This window comes from Tubulanus polymorphus, chromosome 3 (assembly GCF_964204645.1).
Source record: "Tubulanus polymorphus chromosome 3, tnTubPoly1.2, whole genome shotgun sequence".
Taxonomy (NCBI): Eukaryota; Metazoa; Nemertea; class Palaeonemertea; order Tubulaniformes; family Tubulanidae; genus Tubulanus; species Tubulanus polymorphus.
The window spans coordinates 10,310,173-10,329,617 of NC_134027.1; the positions used below are offsets into that span (position 1 = coordinate 10,310,173).

The 19,445-nt window shown below is 37.8% G+C and overlaps 1 protein-coding gene and 1 non-coding gene across 3 annotated transcripts; one reads left to right on the plus strand and one right to left on the minus strand.

Moving 5' to 3' along the window:
• Positions 1 to 6,799: 6,799 nt before the first annotated feature.
• On the plus strand, positions 6,800 to 6,881 carry Trnas-aga (transfer RNA serine (anticodon AGA)). Its single transcript has one exon. It is a non-coding gene; the product is annotated as a tRNA-Ser (tRNA).
• A 197-nt stretch (positions 6,882 to 7,078) lies between these two features.
• On the minus strand, positions 7,079 to 19,097 carry LOC141901853 (uncharacterized). Of its 2 annotated transcripts, XM_074789368.1 has the most exons (17): positions 18,993 to 19,097; positions 16,684 to 16,748; positions 16,285 to 16,593; positions 15,229 to 15,439; positions 14,922 to 15,022; positions 14,502 to 14,614; positions 14,282 to 14,350; positions 13,525 to 13,653; positions 12,775 to 12,847; positions 12,451 to 12,688; positions 12,160 to 12,247; positions 11,503 to 11,664; positions 10,882 to 11,026; positions 10,499 to 10,687; positions 9,398 to 10,380; positions 8,899 to 8,985; positions 7,079 to 8,642 (listed from the first exon to the last, which is right to left on the minus strand). In XM_074789368.1, the coding sequence occupies exons 1-17, from the start codon at positions 19,001 to 19,003 to the stop codon at positions 8,562 to 8,564; spliced, it is 3,054 nt and encodes a 1,017-aa protein (XP_074645469.1). In that variant the 5' UTR covers positions 19,004 to 19,097; the 3' UTR covers positions 7,079 to 8,561. The 2 variants fall into 2 exon arrangements, with proteins under 2 accessions (XP_074645469.1, XP_074645471.1); XM_074789370.1 differs by lacking the exon at positions 14,282 to 14,350.
• Between the last annotated feature and the right edge of the window lie 348 nt (positions 19,098 to 19,445).

Genomic DNA, 19,445 nt, shown 5'->3' on the forward strand with positions numbered 1-19,445 from the left:
TTTCTTATGTGAGCTGCATAGAATATTTAGAATGTACTCACGTACTGATAAATGTAATATCAAAAATGCACATTCACAGAGTCCGATCACAGGCGCGGATCCAGACTATCGTACATGTAGCACGTGCGGTAGTTGCAGTTTGCAAATGCCCTTGAAAAATCTTTGTTTCGGGAAAAAAGTAAAAAGGGCACACAATTTGTGTGCCATAAAAAATATTGCCTTTCTGTACTAGGCCTAAAGCAAAATGTGAATGAAAATGAATTGCCCAAATAAAAAAAGGCAATCTAAGGCATTTTCCTTTACTCATAAGGGCACTATTGAAAGAGACATTATTGTTGCTCTATAAATTTAATCGAAAAAGGGCAAATTTTGCCAAAAATCTAAAAAAGGCACAAGCAAATTGAATGTGAAGGCAAATTTAGTGGCATGATACCAATAAATGGCACTCAAACTCAAACTCGCTCGCTGGGCATTAATATTGTTCCTTTTCATAGTTGGTGCCCTTTTTCCACTGTGCTGTAGTCACCGAATGGCCCTGGATCCGCACCTGGATCAGACAAATAAAATCCACTTGCCGGGGGGGGGGGGGCGTGGCAAACAACTCTGAAATTTACTTGCTCCCTTAGGAATCCAATTGCCCTACACAGGCAGTCCTACTGTATCGATTGGGAAAAGTATTTGAAGCGTAAAATTGCATTAGCCCGGCAGACAAGTGATAATGATAACGTACTTGCCCTAATGAAAATAGACTTGTCCAGGGCAGTTGGACAAGTGCTCTGAGATCGGACCCTGCATTCATGATGAATACATGAAGATATGTATTTTATCCTCTGTATGTATTGGATTCTTGTTACAAACAACCTGCATACAGTAATTTATCTAATAACAGAAATTCTTTGACCTGATGATGAGATCTAATTAAATTTCTATGCTGTATATAATATAGGCTTACTGTAGAACAAAATTATGATGTAGTTTTATTGCGATAATTGATGGAATTGCTGGACTGATATTAATGGAGAAATACTGTTTCAGTAAGCCTACTGTGTATGAAAGGTGCTTGATTATATGAATAGATATCTGAAATTTAATCGATAAATGAATAAAGAAATACTGAATCAATAAGATGTAACCTTTACAGTGCGCTGTTTTCGTATTTTTATTCGGGTATTGATTGCCTAAACATTCTCCGATTAGCCTGAGGATTCTTGTTTTTAAGTTGGTGACCCTTACAAACCCAGTTCCAAGAAAGAAACAGCGGATTGATTTTGAATTAGGAAATCCAATTTCAGATATTTTGTTGGACGGTCGAATCGACGGCATTTGAAGGTTACCGATCTTTCATCCAGCCGTTGCGATTCTGTGTTGTTGGCATTAGCCCTATGAGAGGGCATACCCGTCTCAGTGGCGGATCCAAGGAAGTGCGCGGGGTCGCGCGATCCCCCTTTCGGCAAGTGACCATGGATTTTTATCCCCAAGATTTTTGTTTAGAAAATGGTGCAATTGTGAGCATTTTTCATTCCATATTCAAACCAGGAAAATGCTTAGAATGCATCGAGATGCACTAATTTTTCAACATTTTCGTTGGGGGACCGCGTTGTCATTACGGACAACAAAAGCATGTCATAAGTATTAGCGACGCAATATTCGCACCCTCACTTTTCCCAAAAGCTAGATCCGCCCCCGCGTCTCAAGATCCTTGGTTATTTACAGAGTACTTATAGGGCAGACTTCGGATAAATCTTCGTTCTGCAACTGAGCAAGCTCTCAAGAATTAAAAAAACGTTTTGACATGGTTCAAATTTCACGTCCATGGTCATTTCGTAAACATGTTCTGCATGAATTCAAACGTTAAATGGCAAGGCGAAGTATTTCTACAGAAAAAAATAAAAATTCTGGACATTTATCTAATTTTCTGTTCATATTTTTTCGTGGATAATTTGCTCACGGGACCGCTGAATAATTCTCAGTAATTTTGTATCGACCTTTAGGCAGCCGTTCATTTGTGCCATTTTCGCCGTGTTGAGAATTATCAATGTATCGGTGCCAGTACCAATTAAAAGGTTTTAGGCCAAACCCGCAGCTTTGCATTAGCTTCTATAATATTTATATTTGCGGAGGATGTGATGTAAATTTCTTGTCACACGGCAAGGTTACTATTACTATTATTATTTACTATGATACAATGTTCTATTTTCAAATACAAAATGTGTCTTTTCTTTTGCATTCGGCATTTAAAAATATGATTCAAATGATGAAAGACGATAATGGTAAACGATTGGTAATTCATCATTTTGGCACAATATTTGCACACAACCTCTCATCCTCTGTCTTGCCAATTTGTTGTTCCCCATTCCATTCTACGTAAATTGCTAATAAAACATTACTGCTCCATTACTTGATCTCTGAAATTGACAATTTGAACAAATAATTGTTGATATATCAAGGTTTCAATATTTAGAGCATACTATAAACAATTCTTGTCAATGCAATCTCAACTTTTTCCTGGCGAAGGAGATTTTTCCTACCGCTGGATGTGCGCCTGTTATAGGACCTGGCGAATCTTGGGCGCTGACAAGACTTTTACAAGTAACGGTAATATATATATGTATATATATATATATATATATATATATATATATATATATATATATATTTACTGTGGTAATCAGAACATACGTATCCTTAATGTATAACTGATATATGTTAATGTTTTTCATTCGATTTAGCGTTTCAACAAATCCCATTCAGTCGATTTAATAGGACTAGCGCAACGCGCATATAAACGCGATTATTCGCAGCTGGTGTCGTTTGTTTGAATTTTAATAACGGATGAGAAGTACCCGTGTGATCCGGGTCTCTTAGGTTCAAGGACGTATGAAAAATTAAATACCATGTACGAAAACATGTTTTTGTTGCTAGAGCATTCAATTTGATTTATTTTTAGATAAGAAGTAACATAGAATATGTCTCAACAACAAGTCACGCCGTGGTGATTTTCAGCTCGGCCAGTTCGCTCTGTAAAGAATAATCGCGTTTGAAATCAACCATGCGGGCTTTAACCATATATATAAATATATATATATATATATATATATATATATATATATATATATATATATATATATATATATATATATATATATATATATATATATATATATATATATATATATATATATATATATATATATATATATATATATATATATATATATATATATATATATCATGAATTTAATATATGGGCCCTCAAAATAGCATTTGATTGGTGGATTAGGTCCATATAAACGTTGAAGCTCCGGTTCGATTGTCATTGACATCTAGGACACCGCGGTTTTAACAAGTGTAAGGTAAACGTATGCTGGAATTCTGTTTGAAATTTTTTTTACTGTTTTACAGCTTTTGAATAACTCGTTATTAAGGTTTCGTTTTCATTGTTCCTTACGAACGATGACGTTTGAAATATTTCTGCTATTCGGATATTCTATAGAAAATCTCCCTATATGATGACTATATTATTTCCAAGGCTGACAGCATCAACATTCTTTTGCCACGAATTGTTGCCTGGATTCTGTATAGTCTTTTATTAGTCTCGTAGTCGTACAAAAATATTTTTTTGGAACTTTTTTGATAAATGACATTCCACGTAGAAAACAAAAAAAGAAAGCAGTAAAGTCAAATTTAGAATTGAAATGTGACCGCGTGACTCAAAAAATCGCCACTCTTCTTGTATATAAATAACATATGGATTCCTGATTTTGTATTAGGTGCAATACTGAACAACATTATGAGTGACAAACCAGACATTTCAGAAGTCACGAAATTTGACAAATCCAAACTTAAGAAAACCGAAACACAGGAAAAAAACACACTTCCAACGAAAGAAAGTAAGTTTCCGTTGCTAGCCGCTATTATGTTTGGGTACTTTGGTCCTGTATTGTTGGGTCATTTTTTTCTCTTATTATATATAAACTAAATTTATTTAAAAATTCTGTTTCATCTGTTTATAGATGGATTTTGATGGTTTTGGCAACGTTCTAACCTTGTGAAAATATTGATGAAAATGAACTTTCCTTTACCATTTCATAACTTTCTACCCTCTTCTATTTCAGCTATTGATGAAGAAAAAAAGTGATCGCACCTTGCTTGTCATCCGCTTCAGCAGTATACTCGTATTCGTGAATCCAAATGTTTGTTGTTAAAGTTCTCTAATTACTTAGTATTATCGAAAACTGTATTCATAAAAATACAAATAAAAATGGTTATGCGATGATCATCTATAGCCAAAAGGTTTTGTCGTTGAATGATTTTTGGGTTCTCGGTTTTTTGTGACAACATTTGTAGGTCTTCTTTTTCGAATGAGACTGGCTCATCCCTGGTACTAATAACAATTTTCTATGGTAATGGTGGTATCTAATTCGAGGCTCGGCAGAATTTTTATAGAATATAGAATTGACATACATGTGACATATAATCACGATTGGTAGAACACTATATCCGTGTTGACGCGATGAGGAGAGAATCCCACAATGATAATAAAAAGTCCGAAAATGAAACTTCGAGATAGTAGTTTATTTCAGCGTTTCGACTATATCCTAATAGTCATCTAATCATTATTCCTGAAGATGACTATTAGGATATAGTCGAAACGCTGAAATAAACTACTATCTCGAAGTTTCATTTTCGGACTTTTTATTATCATTGTGGGATTCTCTCCTCGTGACATATAAGCCTAGGCTGGTACTTTTAAAAAATAGAAATGACAATAAACTAATACCCTGTAGGTAATGCACACCGAAAAACGGTTAGCTCAACAGAATATCTCAACCTTACGCTAGAAATTAGAAAAAGTCGGATTGGTGTTCGCCTAAATTCAGCCGACTGTAACTATTTTTTTGGTTGACGTTTCTGTACCCGTGTGATCTGTATTCGAAACCAGCTGACGGTAGAATTTGCCTTCCGACTAGGATACCTTTACAAACAGGTACTAGGACAGTGGGACCTTACGACGATCATTGCGCACCGAGCTTGGAGTAATCGTCCTGACCAGAATGGTTGCTCCCTGAGATTAAATGATAATTGAAAAAAAAATCAAATTAAACCTTTAAAGTTCTACATGAACATTCTATACTCAATTGCCAAAATAGTTATACAGCCTACGTGAACTAATGCTTGCAGACTTTTCTTGCTCTTGACATCAAACTTGCATGATCTTGCATCGACACGCTCTGATATCATGTCCACAATAACAAAATAACTCCATGAATAATAATAAACATTTTTGAGGGCTATAGCCGGGTCACATTTATTGAATGATCAACCTCGAACAATAGCGTGCTGTTCGTGCCTGGTAAAATTCAGGTTTGGCCATTTACAAATATCACATTCTTGGTGTGCTGGGGTTTTTATGGTTTTTCAATCGTTTTAATTGTATGGTTGTATGGCCTGGGCGAACGTGGGCTGTTCAACAACAACTGTTAAAACAAACAATATGTCATTGTCCAAAAGAGGCAATTGATTATGCTGCCTCATTAAATATCTTAAGAGTAGGCCTATAATGAGTCTTGTCCAGGTTACGAGTTATAGAATCGTGATTTCAAATCGTGACTTTTTTTATAGGGAATGTTCTTCTCTGGCATCTGAATATAAGATACGTGGATACATAACTTTTCTGACTTAGTGGCTGGACTTCAGCCGATGTTAATTCATCCCTCTTGTGGATTTCAATTAACTAGCGCGACATTGCTGATGTAACTGTAATGAATAATTTTTGTAAAATGTTTGGTTTTTCTCTGACTTCTAGAGACCGGCCTTATACTCATCTTCTATCATCGAGATTCCGATTAAGTATCTATTTGGGTTTAAGCTGTGGTGACATCGCCGCGATTGGATAATGCACAAGTTTGAACGAGTGGGTCGCAGTATTCAGTATCCAGGTCGTTCCGGGGGTGGTTCGAACTATAGGACACCCTTAGAACTGTTTCTGGAGACAGCATACCCGGTACTAAAATCATAATAATGGTGTGGAATCTTAAATAGAAGTTTTAATTTCTATCCTTTTTTCTAATATTACTTAAGTAATCTATTTTGTCTTCCCATTCATTCGATATGGATATTCATAGATACGACAAATTCTATTTTCTCGATCAGTTTCGAAAATCATACGACTGATTTTTCTAACCATTTAATAGATTCGATTAATTCTATCGTGTATGAATTCTATCTACAGTACGAAGGCGCAGATTCAGACGGTAGACCGCATGTGCTGTTCAGTACCGTCGCGAAAATCTCGTGCCTTTTTTCGTTTTTTCATGCCCAAAGTAGAAAAGGGCAAAGAAGTTAAGAAAAGGGCACTTTTTAGAAGATGAGGTAGATGATTATAAACAAAAGCACATAAATTCTTCAAGGTTTAGTCTTTATTGCCTGGAAACTACATCTCTGCAGCTAAAATACTAGAAAGCACTTCGCATCTAATTGCTTGGAATTTGCAGCAAAAAGCAGATTTTCAAATTTCAGAATGCCCTTTAAATTATGAGTTGTGCTACCCTCGACAGTGGTCCCTGCGAGAATTGCATGCGATGTTTCTAAGGGGTGAATAGAACATGGAATAGAGTAGATAAAAAAAACTTATAATAGAATTAATATTCTTTTGCTCTTTTATTGTAAATAGAAAGCTCGAGGAGGATATAGAAAGTATAACAATCCCATTTCAGATTTAATTTTAGACTACGTAATCCAAGCCATGGCTTAGCATATACTGTTTCAAATAATGATTTACACGCTTAATTTGCAAGCAGTTGTCGTGGCCGAGTGGTTAAGGCGATGGACTAGAAATCCATTGGGATCTTCCCGCGCAGGTTCGAATCCTGCCGACAACGCATTTTTTTCACTGTCTTCCTATGAATTTTGCGAACGTATACAAAAGGCCTTAGATTAGTTATCGTTTCGTTTTATCACTTATCAACACACCAACCAGAATTTTCAAGATACCGGTAATGTCCTTCGCGATGAGTTTATAGTATTAGACAATAATTTTCTATGAATTTTGATAACATTTTTATTTGTTCATATGTAAAAAACATCGTCAGGACACAAATATCAAACATGTTTATAAAATGACAATATTTCCATTAAAATTGACCTATGAAATCTGGTTGTTATTGGAATGAATCTGCAGAAGCCCATTTTCAGGACAGTTTGAGTTTTATTAATGAAAAGTTACACAACTGCATATGGGCTTAAAGAAAATAAGTAGTTCTTAATTTTCAATCTATTGCGTGTCATAATGAAAGTAGATTTTTGAAAAAATTATATAATATACCATCGCATTAAGCAAACGACCGTTTCCACGAAAAATCAGCCTTAAGCTTTGACAGATATTTTGATATTGTACTGTCATATGCCAAGTTAATATACAGCAATGGAATTCCTGACATTAGGCTAAAAATAATTGATACCTTGTTTCTCCTTTCTGCCGAGGTTACAAGTTGACTCGGCTGGCTGCCTATCTACCTTGTACATTACTTTCTTAAAAATCATGATCAAGCTAACAATAACAGGCCTGGCCGTTATAGAAACGAACTGATTACAAATTTCATTGCAGTTTACATAAGTGACCCGGCTGATGTGGGGAAACAAGGTATCATTTTTGTTTAGCCTTAATTTTGCCCTTTTTGTGATACTCCTCAGTCCAGATGTTATCCAATAAAATACATTATTTTTGCGATCAACACAAATACAATACGTGTAATATATTCAGTTATAATAAAAGGTACATATAAAACATCGGTACTAAATTAAAGAAAATCTACATTGTTCAGTGATAGACCAGCACATCACTTAAACTAATTAAGTTAATAGCCGCTTATAAAATAATGAGTATTAATTAATATAAATTCCGACAGTGCCTTTATCCTAATAATTGGTTATCTGGAGGTGACAACACTCTGCACGTAAATACCATACTACTCGTATACCAGACTGAAAAGATGGGTAGACTGGGTGCACAGAAAATTGAAAAGAACTATTGACAGTAGAACCCGCTTAATTCAATCACCTGGGACTGGAATTTTGTTCGAATTAAACGAAATCCGAATTATGTGCTCTCATTTGAATAGAAATCCCCTAGAGATGACTGGAATTCTAGTCTGAAATAAGTGAAAATCCGAATAAAACCGATCCGAATTATGCGAGTTATACTTTAATAGCTAAAAGTTATCATACTTGTATTTACATATATATATATAGTAAACTCCATATTACTCGGTAGCTTTGAGTCTGTGTAAAGATTACTCAAGTTAACCGGATCCCAAGTTAAAAATTGGGAAAATAGCAGGTTTTTTTTTCCAAATACATTTTAGTAAAATTACTGTATTGACCAGTATCGAGTTAAGTCTAATGTACAGTGATATCAAGCATCTAAGCAGTAAAGGCCCAATGAATATAGTTTCGAAGAAATTCTTTACAGAAAATGAAGGTAGGAGAAAATAATGAATTACATGTATATCAGGTAAAACTATTGGAATGTATTAGATATTGTTTTAGTATTAGATATTGTTTTAGTCAACAGGAACCTGCTGTCGACTCAGATCTGACGGCGATAAACAAGTCTCAATTTCTCTCTGCCTCTGCAACAAGTTCTGAAAAATACAAATATGTTTTATGCATTTCTGCTTAGTTGACGAGACTATCGGTGAACTGAGAAGCAGTGTTCTCCATATGCTGGTACTTCAAAGGGGGTGCATTAATTGTTACGTATATGAGCTTAATTTTGGTGTTATCTTTCACATAAGCATTTCAAAACAATCATCAGCATTGATAGAATATTGACATCCACCCAGAAGATATTTCATAAGGGAGAGCTGATTTTCAGATGGTGTATTGAAAACAACAAACCTTTCTAATATCTTGAAGTTGTTTCAGTATGACCTCCTGTCGCGGTGTAGGGTGTTCTTGCACAATGCTCGGATTCATTATTGGATCCTGAATGTAGAATAGTAAAATCATGGTACAGACAGATTTTCTGGTGCTGGAGCTACACCCTGCAGTGGTGTTGGAAGTGCAGTGACTGCAGCGACGAAAGCTGTGGCAATGATTTACTAGACGACGTTTTATTTCTTTGAATATCATGTTTTGACGAAATTGAAGTAAATTCGCCTCAGTAACATATGAAAAACTGTAAAAAAATCAGCAATTGGCCACGACAATCAAAAATTGCTTCCAACGTGCCTGTCCCGATTGGGCTAATTAGCAGTTAAATAGTGTCTAAATACATAGCATCTAAAATCAAATTATCACTGAGTATTTCTGAGCATAGTTTAATTCTAGAATGAGAAGAAATCACTCTCAAATGCTAATCAGTCCGAAAAATTTGACATAATTAAAAACTACAAACCTTCGGCACAGCGGTCCTGTTCGTTAAAACGCTCTCGGGATTCTGGTCGTGAATATTTGTCATACGAAATCCGTAATCGCCAGGATTCAAGCCGCGAGCGTACGCCTTCCGGCCGCGTTGGACGCACGTAGCTTCGCGCGACACCGGCAACGGTTTTTGACTTTCCGACGGGTCGAGGAACGCGCTGCTGCGCAGAAACGGTACGAATTCCTCGTCCTGCAGACCAGCGTGCTCGTCAGCGCCGTATTTATGCTTTGAATGTTGTTCACGATGGTTTTCGTCGGCGAGTCTGTGTTTCACTGCCGGCACGGGCGGCGACTCGCGTCCACTCGGCGACTCGTGGGTTTCGTTGCGAGACGGCGACTGTGGACGAGTGCGCTCCGGAGGTGGCGAATGCTCGATACGTTGTCGATCTCTTGTCGGCGCCGGGCTCGACGACCGGCCCCCTTTCGTGGCCTGATTTCGCTGGTTGGATTTTGGCTCGGGTGTTTTACGACGCGCGGCTTTCGTTTCATCTTTCTGGGCAGTCGGACGCGACAAGCTACGTGTTCGTCGTTCGTATGGTTCGACGGGAATCATATTCCTGTTCGCCTCCGCCTGTTTTATCAGCTCTTGTTCGCGTTGAGCCCGCCGCGCGTCGATGGCTTTCTTTCGCCGCGCGTAATTCGGGTCTTTCTCCGAGTTCTTTTGTGGTCTCATATGCTGTCTATTTTGATAGTTCCACAACGTTTTCGATCCGGGCAGCGGCGGCTGTTCGGTCGGCCGTTTGTTGACGACGCGTTTCTTTTTCTGGTAAGATTTCACCGTGTCGGCGCTTTTAACGCGTACGAGTTTGTTGCCGATGTGTTGCGGATTTTTCGACGAGTCGCCGCCTTTCAAGATCACCTGACCTTTGAACTGTATGTGCGCCGAGTCTTCGCGCGTTCCCGATTGCGACATGTTCGGGTAACTAGCCGACGATAACAAATTCGCGATATCTTCATCTGAAATTTTGAACAGAAAAGCGCATATAGAAAATCAAACACAAAAAATGTTGCCTAAAGTCATGGCTGGCATCTCATTTCTTATCTATTTACTGAGCAGTAAAGGTCTAAGTTATACCTGTCTGGGTGCCAAATTCTTTTCGCGGCGACAAATCAACGACTTTGTTCAACACGGGAATCTGATCGATAGGTACGCTGGCGCCATCTAGATTGACAGTCGCTCTCAAATTCAGACCGGGTACGACGTAACTCGATTCGACTGCCGGTTGAGCGTTCGCTGGTGCCGGTGCCCGCGGCGTATGAGACGCTGTAAATAGTATAAACTACATTCAATCTAGCCATTTGTCGAGGAGAACGCTGTCATAAGCGGAAACTAATCATAATTACGAAAGAAATCTTTATCGGACTTCCTAATGCATTTTCTGATCCTTAACCTCGAACCACTTTCGCGGCGTTAGGCCAGGTTTACTGCACGACAATGCAACGGAAAGAGACACGAACCTTCGAAGTTTTTGTGAAGATGGCTGACGTCGTGGCCGCGTTTCTGTAAGTCGTTCAGACGACGAAGGTGTTTTTCGTGCGTGGCTTTTTCCTGCGCGTCTTCCATGGCCTCTTTCAGCAATTGGACGCGACGGTCTTGCTCTTCCTAAAAATATCAGTAACTAACAGTAATACCAACTTAGGAGCGGCGATGATTCATCCGGGTGACGAGAAATCCTGAATGGAAATTTTATTCCTACATTGAGAAATACAGGAATACCAAATAACAAAAGTATCTTGATCCATTGAATGTTTTATCCTATAGATCTGGGACTCATTACACAGTCATGGCTTAAGTCCAAAAGTGGACTTAAATCTTAAGACTCGTCTTAAGTTGTTAGATTGGCTTCAGAACTAAGTTGGTCTAAGACCAGTCTTAAGTCTAAGCCATGACTGTGCAACCGGCCCCTGGGACTCATTACACAGTCGTGGCTTAAGTCCAAAAGTGGACTTAAATCTTAAGACTAGTCTTAAGTTGTTAGATTGGCTTCAGAACTAAGTCGGTCTAAGACCAGTCTTTAGTCTTAGTCATGACTAGGCAACCAGCCCCTGAAGCCAGCTACAACTGTTCGTTTGGCCTACCTCTTTTCTGCGTAATTTCTCTTGTTCGAGATTGAACTGTTTCTGCAACGTTTCTCGCTCATCCTGCAGTTTGCGTTCTTCTTCCCGTTCTTCCTGAATGCGTTTTTCCCTCTCCTCTCGTTTGTGACGTTGTTTTTCTTCCACTTGGGCTTGAATTGCTTTCTACAACACAATTCAATCGAAATACAAACCACTACCATACACTGGGTATAAAACCCAAAGCATCTCGTCAATGATCATACAGTGGAGCCTCGTGGGCAAAAGGGAAATTGTCATAGAAAATGGGTTTCGTATTATCCAGCGCTTGATTGATCTAAATATTTCAGCTGGAACATGCTGGAAATCATCGTAATAAACAGGTTTTGTCTTAAACAGGATCGTCTTAATGAGGTTCAACTGTACATGTAGTAGTATGACTTGTTTCATGTTATGGCCTGGCATTGAAATCTGATAAATGTTGATATGCCTACTTATTGAATTATATCTACAGGGTCAATAAATTTTCAATAAAATACCAGGATTTTTCTACCTAAGGTTGGCAATTTTCTAAATCTTTCATCACCACAGATAGACAATCGAGGTTGAAATCAAATTGAGCTGACCTAATTAATGGTACCATATCCAGTGATCAGTCTTTAGGGTAATATTCAAATTTACCTGGTGTTCTAAATGCTTGAGTCGCTTCTCCTGAAGTTCACTTATAGTCAGGGCATCTAAATGAATGTTCTGTCCACGAAGAAATGTCCTGAAAACAACACCGATATTTACTGATATAATCACGTATAAATAGAATTTTCCTCGCATCATTTCCGATAGGCTAGGCCATAAAAAAACCCCATTGTTCGAAAAAATCTCTTTCCCCATAGGATTACGCCACCTTTCGGCCTTTAAACGTGCAATATCAAAATATGAACGTAAGATCATCCGTCAGTTCACTAAGATACATACATAGATTCCATGACTGTATTATCAATTGAAGCAGCAGGATTTGGGGCACTGCTGATACGCGTCTGAACGGGTTCCGATTCGCTGATTTTGGCAGCAGGGGGCGGAGGCGATTTCGATTGTTCGGGCAGCTTCACCGGTTCGTAAATGCTCAATTTATCCGCCCACGTTTCCTTCTCATCAGCTCTTGCAGCCTCTTTTTCCTTTTCTTTTCGTAAACGTTGTTCTTCTCTTTGTAGCTCTGCGAATGAAGAGAACATTTGTAAATATACGAGAAGTCCGTTTGTGAATTGGAAAACTGCAGAGAGCGCAGGCACAGAAACATACCTAGGTCTTCTAACCATCTCTTCTTTTCTTCTTCTTTGACTGAAGTGAATCTATCTTCTTGAGGAGCCAATTTCTAAAATTATCAAAAATCCCGAGTAATACGCAAGTATTCCACAAAAGTACGGTAACTTCGTTTTAAGAACTTGTTCTGTCTGGCGTTTATTCTGCCATCATCAGGAGTGAACTAAAATATCCATAATTGAGCATGATTATGAAGAAAGCTTTTTGTTGAAATGATCGATTCTAGAAGATGTGTAGGAAAAATGTTAAATAGGTGTAAGGGTAACCTCGTGAGATGTATCCAATAACAATGCTAACAATCATCAAATATCATAATCATAAGTTAAAACCTTTGACCTTTTCCCCAAAAAAACCTCTTTTTTACATCTACGCATGAGGATTGATGAGACTTACACGGCCACCAAGTGTAAGAATTGAAACAAAAATTGGCATAAGATGAATAAACTTAAGACAACCCATTGAAGCGTCTTCAGAAATTTCCAAAATAACTGGATTTCAGCTACGGATGGATGAACAGATGGAAATTGAATGTAATAGCCAGTCCCGAGTGGGTTAAAAATGATCTCCTGCAGACAATTGTCCTGATAGCCCATGCAGCAGCACATTGCAATGAGCTTAGTAGCCAAATTGTCTACGTAACTGGAGTCTTTACTACCCAAGTCATGACTCATGACTCTTAGATACCGGTAGCTGAAAACGATGCCTCGTTGAATGACTGACTGTACTCACTCCTATAACAAATGAACTGCGTATAGCAGATGGTTGTGAATGCTCTGATGGTGACGACGTCTGCTGAACCGGCGTGGACGACGCCGGGTTTTCCTGACGCGGCGAAACTGCGTCCAATAGTTTCTGATACTGAAAAAAACAAAACCAAAAATATTTCTAATAAAAAACATCAACCAGCTAACTCGTTGAATTGGCTATAGAAACGAAACTAAATTTTCAAAAATCTATTTAACTAAATTTAAACTAGATTTTGATGAAAATTAGAGAACATCATTAAATTCAAAGTGACCGCTTCTTCATTGACCGCTTCAGGTCAACTGCTGTTTTCGAAACATAAATATCCATAGAGAGCAGACTATAGTGCTTTTCCACCAAACTCTTTATAGGTATCATTTCTCGTTTATTATCTCTTACGAAAAAGAAATTCATGCAGCAGTATCGCAGGGGTAGATCCAGATCTTGAGAGACAAGTCCATCAAATTTCTTAAGTGCCCTTTTTCATTTTTTCAACAGAATAATTTGTGCACATTTCAGTGCTACACATAATATTTCCTTTTTGGATATGAAAGTGCCCTTTTGTGACTTGACAAGTTCCTCAAAATTACCCCCTCAGTGCGGGAGTACACCTGATATTGCCTTTTTAGATATCAAAGTGTCCTTTTGGGAAATAAAAAGTACTTCAAAATTGGCCTCTGGATCTGCCCGGGTAATAATATGATTGTGGCAGGTTTTTAAGCAGAAGTGCAAATGAACTTACATTGGCAGCAGGAGAATTTTGCATGATATTCTTAGAAGCAGCAGCAGCATTGCCAGTATTATGGCTGTCCTTTAAGAAGGCAAAGCAAGAGGATACATACATAAAAGCGCGGGGAAAGCTGAGGAAGTGAACATCGAAAATTGATTAATCATTTTAAGCTTTTCGTATAATAGCTAGATTATATAGGGTTCGTTCAGATATCTCTACATTACTGACTGACCTTTCTGGTGTTGAAATCAGCTAGAACATCACCCCTGTTGTCGCGCAGCGGTGCACCAGCTCCGGGACGACCCCACGGATTTGACGCATTAGCTTCAACTTTAGCGAGCTCAGCTACAAGTAGAAAAGAATTTCACATCATGATCTACGAAGATACCAGAACATGTTTAACCCTCGCTACCCAAGTCTTTTCTAGGACTCAGTTCAACAGTTTTAAGTTGAATTTGATTCTAGAGTAGACATTTACTATACGATTCCAATAGTCTAACTGTAGAGTCAAATAAAACTCATAACTGTGGAACTGGACCGAAGAGCTAATCCTTATATTCAGATCTAACATCATAAGTCTTGGTCAGTGTTCTACACTAATATCACTAGCGATGATTTGGGAATTGTAAGCATTCACTGGATGGATAGTTACCCCGTTCTGTCTCCCATTGCAAACGCTTTTTCTCAGCGACAGTCAGATATTTGGGAGGAGTAACTTTTTCTGCTACAGGCGACGGAGCAACGGACTCAATCCTGAAAATGGACAGAATCTTTAGCAAATACAATATCAGATATCCCTGCATTTGCGAATGGGACATAAACCACAATATTTTGACATTTAATTCAACATCGATATCATCGTCCAGATATGTAGTAATAAATTTCATGTATTTTTGATACGAGTCAATAGATTAGGCATCATGGATTTCAATCATAAAGGGGTTAAGAAAGGAGCATACCTTGATGCTGCTTTCAATGAAGCCGACTCAGTCATATTGGTGGATTCTTTATCGGACTGCAATTTTTTCAGTAGATTCAACACATTTTCCGGTTCATCTTCCTCTACTTGTTCCTCATTGCCTGGAACGTTGTCTTTCTCATCTACTTTATCGCCTTCGTCGACTTTGGTATCTTCCTCTTCTTCAACCTTTATTTTGTTTGTTTCCTTGTCTAAATTGCATACGAAAAAGAAAAACATTTTAGATAATTTGATCCAAAGATCGATTCGCATTCAGCAGAATAATTTCAAATACCATTTTTCTTATGTTCAAAATGCAGAAAATATTCCTAGGATCTTGCTTTAAATGGCAATATTTCTAATGCAAATACATTATCCAAATAGTTCAGCAAGTGGAATGCAAGAGCTCAGTCTTTCAACAAAACTTCTGGTAGGCCTAATGAAGCCATGCATCCAATTCAAGGCAAGGTTAAGGAGCCAACTACTGTATATATAATATCATATTCTAGATTCGAGTCAGTACTTACTAATCAATATTATGCTATTGTACTGTGGTATAATGAAAACCTGATAGTCTTTTGTTGATCCGAGGCCATTAGCAACTAACTGCATGTATCTTTATTCTCAATACTGGGAATTGAAATTAATTACTGCAACTAACTATTTTTATTCTCGATACCGGTAATCGAAATTAATAACTGCACAAATCAGACCAAAAGCTACACCTTTGAATGTACAACAACATACATATATGACTTAAAGTGGCAAGTGAGATAGCAGGAGACCTCTTGTTATAGGCCTACCTGGATGATGAACAATTGTTGCACAGATTTTAAATAATCTAGCAAGAATTGTCCGTACCAATTAAACTTCAACGACCATATTTGATGTCAAATATAATGTGCAGGTGAGTATTTCTGAAGAAAAGTGCTCATTAAATGTGGGTTAGGGTAGCCTTTAGTTTCTGGGAACAGCATTTCAATTTATATTCCATTTGAATTGGACGGATGGATTGGACTTATTTGCCAAATGTTAATGCAGTAAATGATCCACCTACCTATGCTAATATGTAACGGATTTTCTTTGGTTACTTTGGCGATCGAAGTAAGAATTGCGCTCAATTGTTCCTGAGTCAGAGTTACCGTCCCTGGCTGGATTTCGGCAGTGTCTGGCGTAGCCACGTTATCGGTCCTCGTTTCCTGTTTGCGTTGCGATTGCCGTTTACCAACAGCAGTGGTTTTGCGAGCCGGTTTAGCGGCAGTCTCCTCCGGAGCGGGTGCTTGTTGTTTCGCTTTCGCTCCCCGAAGTGGGAATTTTTGTTCTCTGGTTTTGTAATTGACTTTTTTCGATTTTTTGACATTACGATCTGAAAAAAAAGAAGGAATTGGCCTCTAGATCTCTTCATATTACCTTTGCAGTATCTACCTAAAAAGCAAATTCCCCGAGGTAAACATACCTTTCTCCCAAAATATCTGTGCTTTCCCACCTTGTGTCTTTGTCTCAAATCTGATTGGTGCACCGCTGAAATCAAAATAAATGAAATGTTGAATAGGCCTACAGTCATTTTATAAAAGCAAACCTACAGCTTCATGGAAAATATCAGGATTTCTCACATTCTCTGTCAGAGAATTTCCAAGATTTTTCAAGGTCAATGTACAATGACATTCATAAGCAGTTTGGCGATCACAAATCTGGACAAATTAGAATAAGATTTCTTAAACTTTAACACCGCGTGTGCATATTCACCATGGATTCTCCATACTGCATGACTTTTCATAGATTTCCTAAATTTTTCACATTTTTGAATAATCATTCAAGCAGATATCCATTTTTCACATTAAACTGATGAAGCTAGCGCACGTTTATGTACAGGAATTAACTACAACAGCAGTCATGAAATTGAAATTCAAATAGCTAGATGACACACTATACATTTCACTGCAGAAAAACAACAGGTTTCAGTTCAAGTAGTGGTGTTGTGAGAAAATGTTTAAGAAAAAGGTGAAAAAAGGTGATAACATCACGCTTGCATTGGATACTGCCGGCTAAAAAGGGCTGTAGACACTGAAAGGGTTAGGCCTATGCTCTATCATCTTCCTGACAAGTTGGGTACAGAAATACATGCAGTACCCAAGATAATAGCCTAATAAGGTACTGTAGATGCAAATCTTTTTACCCCATGCTGGGTAGGCCTACCATGTTTCTTGATGGGTAACTAGGACACAGGGGTATGAAATTAGTAGTGACTGGAATCTGGCTATCTTAACACCGGCATAAAAATCACGGTGAAGAGAACCCCCACTAAATTCGAGCAACAGGAGTACTCTGGTAATTGCATATCAATCATGTCAGCTCGTGGCATAAAGCCAGTGCCAAAAAATGTGTGTCCGATGATTCAGCAAGAGATCAGTGCAGGATTGGGTGTATAATCACTTACTGACACTAGAAAATAGATTATCTATTCCGATACAATCCTACTAGACCTAAAACAAATGCATCAAACAAATAAGATGTTTATTTCCAAACTTCATGAACTTTTTTGATGCCGTAAAAACCATTACAATAATGTTTAATTAAATATACATTGATACTTAGAATCACGTGACAACGGCCAAGTCAACTAAACGGTTCCCAGAATTCACTCTGACATCCGAGTTGACTTGGAATCTCACCATAACGAATAGGGTAATACGTATTCATTGATTGACTAATTCGAATGGGGAAGTATTAAACACCGTCCAATACAGACCAAAACCGTCTAATACCGACCAAAAGCCACCCAACCAAAATTCCTGGTCACATTTGACAGTGAGGATAAAATCAGCGGAAATCATGCCCAACCCCAATCCTTCGTCGAACGATCGAAGATGGAAAATTATTTGATATTATCTGTCCGATTGCCGGCCAGTTTTTGAGTTGGTCAGTATCCGAATTTACTTATGGTGGCGAGTGGTTGGTATTATTTTACTTTTGGTCTCTAATAAAGTTACTTTTGGTCGGTATCATAGTTTACTTTTTGTGGTTGTTACAATTTTGGTTGGTACTAAATTTACTTTTGGTCGGTATTGGACGGTTTTGGTCGGTATTTTGAACCACCGATTCGAATGTGGCTAATTGACTAATTCGAATGTGACGAATGTGGGTTTGATAATGGGGAAATATTTAATAATTCACCAGCGATATATTATTCCTACTCCAATCATCTGCCATGTTTTATAATAACATTTTCCCCCCTGTCTTTGTAGGCTGTACTATACAGAAAGGCAGGAAACGCTCCTATCTCTGTAATGCTTAAATTGGACCACGGCATGGCCATGGTTGGGTACATTATCAGCCCGTCAGTAGTGCGAAAACCAGTGGAAATTTGGTGTATCTGTTTTACGCATCATCGGTTATAATGATTACGATGCCGAACCCCGGTGAATGGAGATATTTTATCCACAATGCCGTCTTGGTCGCTGGACCGATCGCCCACTTTCCAAAAAAAATATCCTCCATATTTTGTTATAGATTACGATGAATTTAATCATTTTCAACACACCAGCAAGGTCAAAGCCCATATTCAAGTGCCTGTGACTGATTATTTGAGATTGTGGGATTTTTTGGTCGTTTTACTGTTTTTGACTGAGAGACTGAGAGAATGATTTTTTGAATTGGTTGGTATCTCAATCTTCATTCATTATAAATTTTCATTTGAAAAGCTAAATTTATCATCTTCATTTCTTATTTGCAGAGTTTAATGAATGTAAGATCATCGATACTCACACAGCACTCATATTTGCGTTTGCGAAGATCTGTAGTGGTTTTATTCACGAAATTTTCGAGAAATAAATAAATTAAACTTTATTGCCCATTTCATTTCAATCCGTCGTTATGGTGTTAATAATGGGTAGCTCCGAAATTATACAGGTCTCGGAATCCACTTCGCTACAAAAACTTGGGAATCAATGTTGGGTAAGAGTACAAAATGTGAAATGATTAGATGAAAGCTTTTATCTCCAGATCGGAAATTAATTGCTCTTTTGAAAATTAAGAAGTAATAATGTGTCTAAGCTTATATCAATAATGCGATTAGGCTAAACAAATTGATACCTTGTTTCTCTTTTCTGCGGAGCTGAAAGTTACCCGGCCGGATTTAAATCAGGCTAAAACAATAGACGCGGGGCAGATAAAAATGAACTGGTTTTATTACAAATAGATGTTACAAATTTTATTGCA

Excerpts from the sequence above, each read along its gene's own strand:
- LOC141901853 (XM_074789368.1), bottom strand. Across the intron at positions 14,615-14,921 it reads GCAATGGGAGACAGAACGGG|CTGAGCTCGCTAAAGTTGAA; the intron begins GTAACTATCCAT and ends TTCTACTTGTAG. Across the intron at positions 10,381-10,498 it reads AGAATTTGGCACCCAGACAG|ATGAAGATATCGCGAATTTG; the intron begins GTATAACTTAGA and ends TCAAAATTTCAG.